Raw genomic sequence first — 13953 nt, forward strand, 5'->3', positions numbered from 1 at the left:
TAGCGTAACGCACACTCAACGACAACAACAAACCCACGAGGAAAAGTTTCAACATGGCGAGCAACAGTAGCAGTGAGTTGAATGAACAGGATACCGGTACACCACAACTGATGGACGGGAATACTTTAAGGCGAAAAAAGAACAGTAAGTTTGACTTAAAGTTCAAGCTGGCGGTTGTGAAGTATGCGGAGCAGAATTCTGGTTTGGCAGCGGCCAGGCAGCTTAACGTTGACCCAAAACGTGTACGAGAATGGAAACAAAAAAAAGGGAGAACTACTATCTCAGTCAGCAATCGATGGAAAGCGGACTCGTTTATCTGGTGGAGGTAGGAAGAAAGTGAGCGACGAGCTTGATGCTAATTTGTGTCAGTGGATACATCACGTATGCTGCTTTATTTAAAACTAGGTGTACTGTAGCCCTTATTTTATTTAAGTGACAGTATTATTGTTCTGTTTTGATGGTGGGTTTTATACTTGAGTACTTGGTACCATCATTTTATTTTTCCTGGTAGGCTGCTTTATTTAAAAAGTTTATTTATTTTTAGTATTGGTATTTTATTTGACAATTGTTGCACTACTGCCATGTTAAGGCCTTGTTGATATCTTGTCTTTTGATAGCCTCCCTCATGTTGATCTCTTGTTTTTTTGTTTGTATGTTTACAATAGCTTTTACATTTAAAGTTTTTTGTACGAAAAAAAATACTGGACAGTAACCATTGTAACCAAATAATGGCCTGGTGCAGGCTGGTGCAAAAATAAATAAACGCCTTGTGCAAATAACCGCCCATGTCCTAATAGCCGCCCGGGGTCTGACCCCATTTTGTGAAATAAACGCCCGGGCTACTATTTGGTAATATACGGTATTCAAAGTTGGACACCGTCCATCTTATTGTGTAGAATAAGATGAGAAGCTTGTAAAAGACTAATGCAATGCCACACACAGATATAAATAGTCAGTAAACAACTGGAGTAGTCTTTAAAAATATTTGACTGATGGACAAATGAATAGAAATAGGCTAGATGAATAAATGAACATGCTAAATCAAACTATAAGCTACATTCTTGTATGACAACAGAATGGCTAGCAGAACAGAAGGCAGAGGAAACTACACCTTTTCATTCAGTATTTGCTACTTGAACTTTACACATCACAAAAAAGGTCAATTCGGATCGCTAACGTTGTTAGCATAAATGAATGGGATTTAACATAGAGAAAATTAGCATCACGGCTAACGGAGAAATATTTTGGGTTCATTATGAGACTGTGGTGGTACATAAACCTAGCTAGCTAGAGATATTGGCCCCAAAATCATTGAACAAGTACAGGAACAGCTAGTCTGCTGGAGTAGTCTACAGTCATACAGTAACAAGCAATATTACACTTAAATACCATACATCAAATATATTTACCCCATCAACACTTAACTGACTGGATCAAGTCCTTGGGCTCAAATACTAGTGTGGCCTCAATAGCCCTGCTGTAGTGTGGAGCATGTTGGGAATTATCTGCACATGTGATGGAGGAATGCACAGTGCAGGGTTGAAATTCTACTGAATTTGCATGAAAACAGGTTGTTTGAGCGAATAATCATGCTGCAAGATCTAGCATGTTGCATTCAATGTTTATTCCCATTCATTTCCCGTTAATTCCCCTCGAAAATTTCCAACTTTGAATATTCCTTGAATTTTGCAACCGTATACTTGACACAACTCAGCACTTGACCATGCCTAAAAACAAAATGAAGGCACTGTTATCGGCTGCCGACATTATTTTGTAGTGATCCGCTATCGCTCCCATGCCTTTGTCAGAAAGTAAAAGGACTGACTCCTGACAGTGACGACAAGAAAAGTTGTCAGCGTATCCCTTCAAATGTTGCTGTGTAAAACTATAGCACTTGTGTCTGTGCAGGTCCTCCGTGTCCCCCAGCAGGGACAAACGATGGCGGGAGGGGGGAGAGCGCCCTGTTCGCTCCTGGCAGAGCAGCCGAGGAGGCGCTGCTCCCCCGCACAGCAGCAATGTCTCTCGCAGCAGAGCCCTGCATCATGCCTCCGGTCAGTCACCTCAGAGTCATCCCAGGGACCGAGCTGGTCCCAAGCCCCCGTCGGAGCTTGCAGCAGAAAGGGGAGTGGGCTGCAATGGAGGGCGTGGGAGGGGCGCTGCCTCCACGGTTGGGGACCACCTCCCGGGCAGCAGAGTTGAAGAGAAGCGGACCTTAAGCAGCGTAACGTTTTCCTCGTCACAGAGACGAGCGCTGGAACACCAAGAAGGAGCTGACAGAAGTGCGCTTGGATCGTCCTCCGCCGACGACGCCAAGACACCGGCTGCCGCATCGCCTCCAACCGAACGACCTGTCGAGCGGAAGTCGTACTCGCTGGCTCGCAGGACTCGATGCCGGCCGGCCGATCTGGGCAGCAAGCAGCCATCTGTGGAGGAGGCAGTGACCCGGGCTGGCGAGGGCGTTGGAAAGAACCAGGTGGGGGCGGGAAGCGCCGAAGATCTGGACCAAGACGTGGCTCGACTCAGTCTGGTGTCGGGCCACAACTGGAACCACATCCCCACCACGTCGTACGTGCGCTCTGACATTAGAGGTAAGAGGATAGAATAAAATACAGATGATATCATTTGTAACACTAACCTTATAAATGGTGACAATGCATCAACATGCATTGTTGATGCATGTTGATGCATCATGCAACATCATGCAACATGCAACATGCATGTTGATGCATGTTGATCCATGGCAGCAAATAAAGTAGTATTATCACTGGAGGACGAGGAATAGCTAAACATGCTACACTACACACCCTAGGACAGACCTGGGCATTCTGCGGCCCGCGGGCCACATCCGGCCCTTTGTACGTCCCTGTCCGGCCCGCGTGAGGCCAATCATAAATTACAAAATACATTTGAAAAAGTATCTATCTCAAGTGTGCTGCTTTTGTTTTGAAAAGCGTTATTTGTATTACTTCCGTGTGGACGTATGCTCGTGCGTGATTGTGAGTGAATGTGAACAGCTGCAATCACAAATACCAACATAAATTTAAAAAAACATCTACGTTGTGCGTGCAATACAACTGTGCTGCTTTTATTTTGAAAAGTGTTATTTATGGGCGTATATCCGTGTGTAACATGTGAGTGAAGGTGCACAGCGACAAGTGATGCCCGGTTATCCCCGAGACGCTAAAAAAAGAAATGGCGTGTTTTCAACAAGACATGGACTGCCAAGTATTTCTTTACAGAAATGAAAGGTAAAGCCGTGTGTTTAATTTGTGGTACACAGGTTGCTGTGTTTAAAGAATATCGTGTAACCACCTGCTGAAGTTGATGTTGTGTTCTTGAGTTGCGGAAATGAGTAGTGAGGATAGACGTGCGTGTGGAAGGAAGGAGATAAGTTGAGCTGTGTTAGTATAAGTTGCTCAAAGAAGTTTAAAAAGAGCGTCAGACTTGGTGTGCACTTCTTCTGGACGCTACAATTGGTGTCAGAAGTCAAACTTTGCGCATACTGCCGCTGCTTGTGTGAGCATACTGCGCTGCTTGTGTGCTCAGCCTGCTACGTCATCGGGAGGTACGTGCCACCATGTTTCCTGGCCACTTTGTCAAGATTGAACGGCAGCGACTGCAGATGTCTGTGTGAATCCCGGACGTGAGCTCGTCGTAAAGAGAGAGAGAGAGAGGGAGGATGGAAGGAGAGAGGCAGCGTCTACAGGTGCAGCGCACGCTGCTCGGCATGGGGGAATTCCGCCCTCAATGGAGACTCCCAGGTTTGATGGCAAGGCGAACTGGGAGGCATTTCATCCCACTTCTGACACCAATTGTAGCGTCCAGAAGAAGTGTACACCAAGTCTGACGCTCTTATTAAACTTTTATTGAGCAACCTATACTAACACAGCTCAACTTATCTTTCCACACGCACGTCTATCCTCACTCCTCATTTCTGCAACAGCAACGCTTCCTCCTTCTTGGCCAATCACCTTACAGGCGTGCTACGTTCACAACAAAGAGGATGCAGGATAAAGTGACAGAAATTGACATTTTTGCATTGTAATATACATCAGGAAGTGATGTGTAAGAAAGTGTTAAAAAATAAAACCGTCAAAAGCCATCTGCTTTTGTATAAGGATAAGTTAGGTTAAATGAAAATATTATTATTTATCTTACGGTATATCAAAAATAATTTGAGCAAAATGTAATTGAAATATTGTCGGTGTGGCCCTCCAGCAGTGCTCGGGTTGCTCATGCGGCCCCCGGTAAAAATTAATTGCCCACCCCTGCCCTAGGAGGATATGCTAACTGCAAGAGACGGGCTGATCCATACAAATATCGACCGTAACGATACCAAGTACGGTATATAATATGGTCTATACTACAGTGACCTTTTTGATACTGTTGCGTTTTGGACCAGTTGTTCCTCCCAGGGAATTCAAGTCACAATTCGCTCCCAAGTTCTTTCCGACACTTAAAGCTGAGTTGAAAAACCACCAGAGACAGAATAGGTATTTTGTTGTATATATTCTCAAAGCTTTGACAATATACATTTTAGATTGAGACCAGTCTAACCCTAGAACCTTCTATCCCGCTCACCCAAAATGGTCTCCCTTCCCAACGCCAAAAACCTCTCTTCCCTTCCACCTCCCTAGCCATAACAAAAGCACAACGTCTCCCTAGCCATAATACATTCCAAAGAACTCAAGGTTGACACACAGAGTTTGCTTGCTGACAGAGCATCAAGAGAAGTGGAAAAGACGAGCTGTTTTCAAATATGACAAAGAAATGGAAGAAGTACAACTTAAATTCGGATATATGTAAATATCTGCCTCCGACAATACCCATCAAATATTTTTGCACAGGGGGACTTTAGGGGCAGAAATAAAGGTATTTAAATCAGAGCCGATAGTAGGAAATCATTTAATTGATTCTAATTGTGATCACTCGGTGATGTTGAAAATGTGAAGTATCAGCGTTGGTACGACCGATACTGCCCCTGGGACTACTTGGTATGGGATCCATACCCATATTGGGAGTATTGGCCAAAAGGTAGATGAAGTATCAAAGAAGAGAAGAATACATTTGAACAGAAGTGGAGATAGAACAGATACTCACAGTAAATAATAGTTTTGATCAAATAATACCAACAGAAATGTTCCAATGTTACTGCACACGTCAACAACCAAAGCTTTTGTAACAGCATTGGAAATGATTCTATTATTTACATACCAAATAGTGATGGTACCTAATCCGCTACATTTTTGGCACATAGCGGGCACAGATTTGCGTAAATTCAACGTTGCCACGTTTCAGTATCTGGGTTGAGGTCACGCCCGGTTACTGACTGGGCACCTCCAGGTAATGTTGTTGCTTGACCATGTGATAGCAAACAATATATTGGATAAAGAGTTGAGGCCTACTTGAAGTGTACAAGTGATGTGGTACAAGTTGACATTGTTTCTGTCCACAGGCATGCACGTCACCGGGGGGTCGCCTCAGTTCTCCGCTTTGGACGAGATTGCAGCCGGTACAAACCGCGCCAAACGCTACTCCTCACAACGCCAACGAGGCGTCGCCGAGCCGGCGCCCGTGCATATGGGCGTGATGGAGGGACACTACTATGAACCCAGTAAGAAATACTTCAACTATGGCTCCACTATTGTTTGGATGATATACATTCTTTAGTTTGCTAAGTTCAATCCATTGCTTTTCTACCCACCAGTGTCGTATCAAGGACCAATTTATACCCATGGCGATGGCGCCGCACCCATCCCACCCCAAGGCATGCTGGTCCAGCCAGAGATGCACATCCCCCACCCTGGTCAGTGTTATTTCCCAACTAGGGGCTTGACGGTAAACGGTCTAATTACCCTTTAAATTCAAATGATCCACAGAGTACACAGCTCATTGACTAGAGAAGCATGCTGGACAGCTTAAAGGGGAACTGTACTTTTTTGGGAATTTATGAGAGACATGATGATGGGTGTTGTTTTTATTTAATGCATTCTAAATATTAAATACATGCCATCAAAAGTGTGCTTACAACAGTGCCTATTGGAACTTTACAAATTTGCCTATCAAGCCTTTAAACACACCTCCATTGAGGTTTTATATACATGATGTAAGTATATATGTCATGTTGTAACATTCATAATAACATGTAATATATACATGATGTAAGTATATATGTCATGTAGTAACATTCATAATAACATGTAATATATACATGATGTAAGTATATATGTCATGTAGTAACATTCATAATAACATGTAATATATACATGATGTAAGTATATATGTCATGTAGTAACATTCATAATAACATGTGATATATACATGATGTAAGTATATATGTCATGTAGTAACATTCATAAGAACATGTAATATATACATGATGTAAGTATATATGTCATGTAGTAACATTCATAATAACATGTAATATATACATGATGTAAGTATATATGTCATGTAGTAACATTCATAATAACATGTAATATATACATGATGTAAGTATATGTCATGTAGTAACATTCATAATAACATGTAATATATACATTTCATAATAAAATGTAATATATACATGATGTAAGTATACATGCAATGTATTAACATTCATAATAACATGTAATATATACATGATGTAAGTATACATGCAATGTAGTAACATTCATAGTATGTAATTTTTACATGATGTAAGTATATATGTCATGTAGTAACATTCATAATAACATGTAATATATACATGATGTAAGTATATATGTCATGTAGTAACATTCATAATAACATGTAATATATACATGATGTAAGTATACATGCAATGTAGTAACATTCATAGTATGTAATATATACATGATGTAAGTATATATGTCATGTAGTAACATTCATAATAACATGTAATATATACATGATGTAAGTATATATGTCATGTAGTAACATTCATAATAACATGTAATATATACATGATGTAAGTATATGTCATGTAGTAACATTCATAATAAGCGGTAGGAAATGGATGGATGGATGTAATATATACATGATGTAAGTATACATGCAATGTAGTAACATTCATAGTATGTAATTTTTACATGATGTAAGTATATGTCATGTAGTAACATTCATAATAACATGTAATATATACATGATGTAAGTATATATGTCATGTAGTAACATTCATAATAACATGTAATATATACATGATGTAAGTATATATGTCATGTAGTAACATTCATAATAACATGTAATATATACATGATGTAAGTATATATGTCATGTAGTAACATTCATAATAACATGTAATATATACATGATGTAAGTATATATGTCATGTAGTAACATTCATAATAACATGTAATATATACATGATGTAAGTATATATGTCATGTAGTAACATTCATAATAACATGTAATATATACATGATGTAAGTATATATGTCATGTAGTAACATTCATAATAACATGTAATATATACATGATGTAAGTATATATGTCATGTAGTAACATTCATAATAACATGTAATATATACATGATGTAAGTATATATGTCATGTAGTAACATTCATAATAACATGTAATATATACATGATGTAAGTATATATGTCATGTAGTAACATTCATAATAACATGTAATATATACATGATGTAAGTATATATGTCATGTAGTAACATTCATAATAACATGTAATATATACATGATGTAAGTATATATGTCATGTAGTAACATTCATAATAACATGTAATATATACATGATGTAAGTATATATGTCATGTAGTAACATTCATAATAACATGTAATATGTACTCCGGCTTCCTCCCACCTCCAAAGACATGCACCTGGGGATAGGTTGATTGGCAACACTAAATTGGCCCTAGTGTGTGAATGTTGTCTGTCTATCTGTGTTGGCCCTGCGATGAGGTGGCGACTTGTCCAGGGTGTACCCCGCCTTCCGCCCGATTGTAGCTGAGATAGGCTCCAGCGCCCCCCGCGACCCCAAAAGGGAATAAGCGGTAGAAAATGGATGGATGAATATACATGATGTAAGTATATATGCAATGTAGTAACATTCATAGTATGTAATTTTTACATAATGTAAGTATATACTGTATGTAATATAATAACATTTATAATATTTACTTATTTTTATCATTTTAAGCATATGCGGTGCATTAAACTCATCACCATTTTTTCCCCTTAACATTATCACTGATTGTTACTCACTGCAGACAAACATAATAAAACATCACTTACTGTACAAAGTCTGCTGTCATTAGGATGCTGACTGCTAGGATGATGATATATTCCCATTTAGGTGAAGTTGATATATTCCCATTTAGGTGAAGAATGACATATTTTGGTGTTGTTTTCGCCATGTCCGGGTCCTAAGTGGCTGTCAAAGTGTTCCAACTTGTCAGAGTACGTCCTCAGCTTTCTACTGTCCAGGTGAGAGGCATGATATATGATCTAGAATAAACTTACAGGGAGCAGGGAAGCGAGGAAGCAGCAGACCACTCGATGATGTCAACACAGGCACACAGGAAGTGATCACGTTTGTAATAACAATATTACTGATACTTGTTAATATTCAAGTCAGCAAATGTAAATGGAGTATTGTTGTTTGAATGGTTACTGGATTTAATGGGCGCAGTAGGAGACATAAGTGGACCTTTATTTACAATGCATTAAAAAACAATCCATGTGTCATGTCTTTCATAGTGATTGTGAGTGATAGGCAACATTCCCCTTGAAATGCTAACATGACTACAACATGTTAGAAAAGGACATATAAACACAGTATTGTCTGAGCAATATGTCTTGGTGCACAGGCTGTGCTCTCCTAGACTGAGAGGTCGCTCCTCCAACAGGAAGTGGATGTGCATGATGTTTCTTTATCATGATCATACCCCCACTTAAAACGCTGAAATAAAAACAATATGGCTCATGTTTCTTCTTGTGTGGCTGTTTGTATTCATGCTTTAGAATAAAACTTGGTTATGAATGTGAGTACATTGACCGATGGTGTGATAATAACCATCCATAATCTCTCTGACTTTCTCAGGTCTCCATCCCCACCAATCAGGAGGCCCTATGCCTAACCCCACCCTCTACGGAGGCCCACCTGTATCTCTGTCGCCAGGGCAACCGCAGCAACTGCTTCCACCACCTTTCTACCCTCCACCAGGGGTGATGACTTTCCCGTACCCTGCCATGTACCCTACCCCTCAGGTACGCCATCTTCACCCCAAAGAAACATGAGCTGCCAGAGAGCCATATGAGTCTAGTCTACTTACGTCTCTTGTCCCCGCCCTTACATGTACGGCCCGCCAAGTCCAAGAATGACAAACTTAAGAGAAGAATGTTGTGGTCCTTGACCTTATTTCAGAGAAAGCGGCTAAGATAGAGCTGAGATGTAAAGCTCTTAATCCTCATTTATTTTCATGCTTGTTCAGCCATGGGATTTTTACGTCTATAGTCGGAAATCCCGCTTTTTTATCTCTGTAAAAATACAAACAATTATTTTTAGTTTTTTCCCACCTACAATTTTGATCCGTCTTTTTGCCATACCTGCCAACAACTACGTAATGAGTATGGTTTTTGATCATCCAGTGGTAAAAACTAGGGTTTTCCATTAAAAATGGAAGCTATGTAGCTTTACTATATTTCCCAGTAGCTATGCTACTTTTTAAACAAGTAGCGATTTCCGTAGCTTAACTATTTTTAGACCCATGTAGCAGTTAGCTAAGCTACATGCTACAAAAGAACAGAGTGGACTAGTGTAACTCCACGGGCAGGGGACAAACTACAGGTAAAAGTCAGTAAATTAGAATATTTTGAAAAACTTGATTTATTTCAGTAATTGCATTCAAAAGGTGTAACTTGTACATTATATTTATTCATTGCACACAGACTGATGCATTCAAATGTTTATTTCATTTAATTTTGATGATTTGAAGTGGCAACAAATGAAAATCCAAAATTCCGTGTGTCACAAAATTAGAATATTACTTAAGGCTAATACAAAAAAGGGATTTTTAGAAATGTTGGCCACCTGAAAAGTATGAAAATGATAAATATGAGCATGTACAATACTCAATACTTGGTTGGAGCTCCTTTTGCCTCAATTACTGCGTTAATGCGGCGTGGCATGGAGTCGATGAGTTTCTGGCACTGCTCAGGTGTTATGAGAGCCCAGGTTGCTCTGATAGTGGCCTTCAACTCTTCTGCGTTTTTGGGTCTGGCATTCTGCATCTTCCTTTTCACAATACCCCACAGATTTTCTATGGGGCTAAGGTCAGGGGAGTTGGCGGGCCAATTTAGAACAGAAATACCATGGTCCGTAAACCAGGCACGGGTAGATTTTGCGCTGTGTGCAGGCGCCAAGTCCTGTTGGAACTTGAAATCTCCATCTCCATAGAGCAGGTCAGCAGCAGGAAGCATGAAGTGCTCTAAAACTTGCTGGTAGACGGCTGCGTTGACCCTGGATCTCAGGAAACAGAGTGGACCGACACCAGCTGCACTGCTGCTGAGTGGTCCAAAGTCATGTTTTCTGACGAAAGCAAATTTTGCATTTCCTTTGGAAATCGAGGTCCCAGAGTCTGGAGGAAGACAGGAGAGGCACAGGATCCACGTTGCCTGAAGTCTAGTGTAAAGTTTCCACCATCAGTGATGGTTTGGGGTGCCATGTCATCTGCTGGTGTCGGTCCACTCTGTTTCCTGAGATCCAGGGTCAACGCAGCCGTATACAAAAAAACTAGTGGAAGATGGCAGAGGGATTCTCTTCCTTAGATGTTTCTTTTAGCCATGTAGACCACGTCCAGGAAAGCCACAATGTGTCTACTTGGACACATTTGGACAAATGTATGATAAAACTTGTTTGCCATGTAAGCCCAAATCTGAACTGGAATACACATTTAAGAAGACATGATTGTGGCAGACATGTTTGCTACAGTATAGTCTGTCTAAATGCTAACTTTCATTTTCATTGCTGTTTTACAACAAGACAGTAGCTGACATTTTGTTCTACTCTTTATATTTTGACATGGAATCATTTAGAAACATAAACAGACCCGCGGTCCCCAGATATTTTCACTCTTTTTCATGAAGTTGAAATCCCACGCCTGCGTGTTGTAGTGGCACATGGACCTTTTAAAGCATGCAGACAAGCCAGGGGTGGCCAACCTTCACCATACAAAGAGCCACGTGAGCATAAAAGTCAGTTTAAACCCTAACATGTGGATAACACCACTTATAGTTTCACTCCACTTATGAAATAGCATTGATGAAATCACAACTACTCGGCAGGTTTATTTGCTCAGTTCCAAAACTGCTCTTTTTCACTCATCTCCAGCTGGTGTTTTTTTTTTGCAAATGTCTTCAACATTAGATTGTTGCTATTTTCTCCCCACAAGTTAAACACACACATGAAGCAACCTGCTCAGCAGTCAATCTGTCCATCAATGTTGTATCTTCCCTCAGTTGCTAGCTTACTGCTAAAAAACTATTGCTTGGCAACAAAAAATGACATCCACAAAATATTAAAATAGCTTTTATATTACAAGATCACAGAACTCTCCAAAATAACATTGACATGAAATAGAATGAATTCAAATAAAGTAGCCATTATTTCTTGATATTAGGTGTCAAAGACGAGGCATGTCTATAAACACCACACTTGATCAAGGTGTACTGTCAGTAACTATGATGAGTTCTACAAACCCCGTTTCCATATGAGTTGTGAAATTGTTAGATGTAAATATAAACGGAATACAATGATTTGCAAATCCTTTTCAAGCCATATTCAGTTGAATATGCTACAAAGACAACATATTTGATGTTCAAACTCATAAACTTTATTATTATTTTTTGCAAATAATAATTAACTTAGAATTTCATGGCTGCAGCACGTGCCAAAGTAGTTGGGAAAGGGCATGTTCACCACTGTGTTACATCACCTTTTCTTTTAACAACACTCAATAAACGATTGGGAACTGAGGAAACTAATTGTTGAAGCTTTGAAAGTGGAATTCTTTCCCATTCTTGTTTTATGTAGAGCTTCAGTCGTTCAACAGTCCGGGGTCTCCGCTGTCGTATTTTACGCTTCATAATGCGCCACACATTTTCAATGGGAGACAGGTCTAGACTGCAGGCGGGCCAGGAAAGTACCTTTTTTTTTTTTTTTTTTTTATAAAGCTATGCTGTTGTAACATGTGCTGAATGTGTCTTGGCATTGTCTTGCTGAAATAAGCAGGGGCGTCCTTGAAAAAGACGGCACTTAGATGGCCTTCACAGATGTGTAAGTTACCCATGCCTTGGGCACTAAGACACCCCCATACCATCACATATACTGGCTTTTGAACTTTGCGTTGATAACAGTCTGGATGGTTCGCTTCCCCTTTGGTCCGGATGACACGATGTCGAATATTTCCAAAAACAATTTGAAATGTGGACTCGTCAGACCACAGAACACTTTTCCACTTTGCATGAGTCCATCTTAGATGATCTCGGGCCCAGAGAAGCCGGCGGCGTTTCTGGGTGTTGTTGATAAATGGCTTTGGCTTTGCATAGTAGAGCTTTAACTTGCACTTACAGATGTAGCGACCAACTGTATTTAGTGACAGTGGTTTTCTGAAGTGTTCCTGAGCCCATGTGGTGATATCCTTTAGAGATTGATGTCAGTTTTTGATACAGTGCCGTCTGAGGGATGGAAGGTCACGGTCATTCAATGTTGGTTTCCGGCCATGCCGCTTACGTGGAGTGATTTCTCCACATTCTCTGAACATTTTGATGATATTATGGACCGTAGATGTTGAAATCCCTCAATTTCTTGCAATTGCACTTTGAGAAACGTTGTTCTTAAACTGTTTGACTATTTGCTCACGCAGTTGTGGACAAAGGGGTGTACCTCGCCCCATCCTTTCTTGTGAAAGACTGAGCATTTCATGCAATCTACTTTTATAGCCAATCATGGCACCCACCTGTTCCCAATTAGCCTGTTCACCTGTGGGGTGTTTCAAATACGTGTTTGATGAGCATTCCTCAACTTTATCAGTATTTATTGCCACCTTTCCCAACTTCTTTGTCACGTGTTGCTGCCATCAAATTCTAAAGTTAATGATTATTTGCAAAAAAAAACATCAAATATGTTGTCTTTGTAGCATATTCAACTGAATATGGCTTGAAAATGATTTGCAAATCATTGTATTCCGTTTATATTTACATCTAACACAATTTCCCAACTCATATGGAAACGGGGTTTGTACTTGATGAAGGTGCACTGTCAGTAACTATGATGAGAGTACATTCAAGTTGTACAAATATGAAGAAATCAAGCTGAAAGTGGCATAGCAGAAATAATAAGGATCTTGGGACATGAGAGGGATGCACATTTGTTGGCCACTCAGCACTTTTTGACGCCCCGCCATGACGTCATAGGTGCAGCCGCCATATTGAGACACACTAGCACTTCCTGCTCTCAACATGACCACTTCCTGCTCCCTCCAGGGCCAATCCCAGGTGACCTATGGGGGCGTGACCTATTATGACACGGTGCAGCAGCAGGCCCAGCCCAAACCTTCGCCCCCCCGCCGCACATCCCAGCCCGTCACTGTCAAGCCCCCCCCTCCGGAAGTGCCATTTGCCTCAGAGTGACCCCGCTCCCCCCCCCCCCCACCTCCGACCACAGGTGAGTCTTCAGAATGTTTGTTGTGCCGAGGTCTTAGAAGCGGCGGGAGCATCGTTCAGACTTTGTCAGCCATGTTGGCGTGGAGCAGCATTCCAAGACTGTTAGTTTGGAGAAAGTCTACTTGTGTTTTCCTTGATCAAATGTTTCCATGTTGGCTTGTATTTTGTTCAAAGTCCTCCCTAATAAAGACGGCTTTTCAAGTTGACGTTGGAATCCTGAATATGTGCACTCCCACGCCCTCTAGTGGCCGTGCCGAGCACGTCACTTCCTGGAGAGGGAAATCAATTTGACG

General features: G+C 40.7%; 1 protein-coding gene across 1 annotated transcript in view; it reads left to right on the forward strand.

Moving 5' to 3' along the window:
* casc3 (casc3 exon junction complex subunit) overlaps positions 1-13866 on the forward strand; it is a 30410-nt gene extending 16544 nt beyond the window's left edge. The window contains exons 7-11 of the mRNA XM_061973942.2: positions 1909-2588; positions 5456-5614; positions 5708-5806; positions 9039-9205; positions 13481-13866. Coding sequence (XP_061829926.2) covers positions 1909-2588; positions 5456-5614; positions 5708-5806; positions 9039-9205; positions 13481-13627 — 1252 coding nt within the window. The 3' untranslated portion in view covers positions 13628-13866. The remainder of the gene's footprint in view (positions 1-1908; positions 2589-5455; positions 5615-5707; positions 5807-9038; positions 9206-13480) is intronic.
* Positions 13867-13953: the final 87 nt, after the last annotated feature.

This window comes from Nerophis lumbriciformis, linkage group LG22 (genome assembly GCF_033978685.3).
Source record: "Nerophis lumbriciformis linkage group LG22, RoL_Nlum_v2.1, whole genome shotgun sequence".
Classification (NCBI taxonomy): Eukaryota; Metazoa; Chordata; class Actinopteri; order Syngnathiformes; family Syngnathidae; genus Nerophis; species Nerophis lumbriciformis.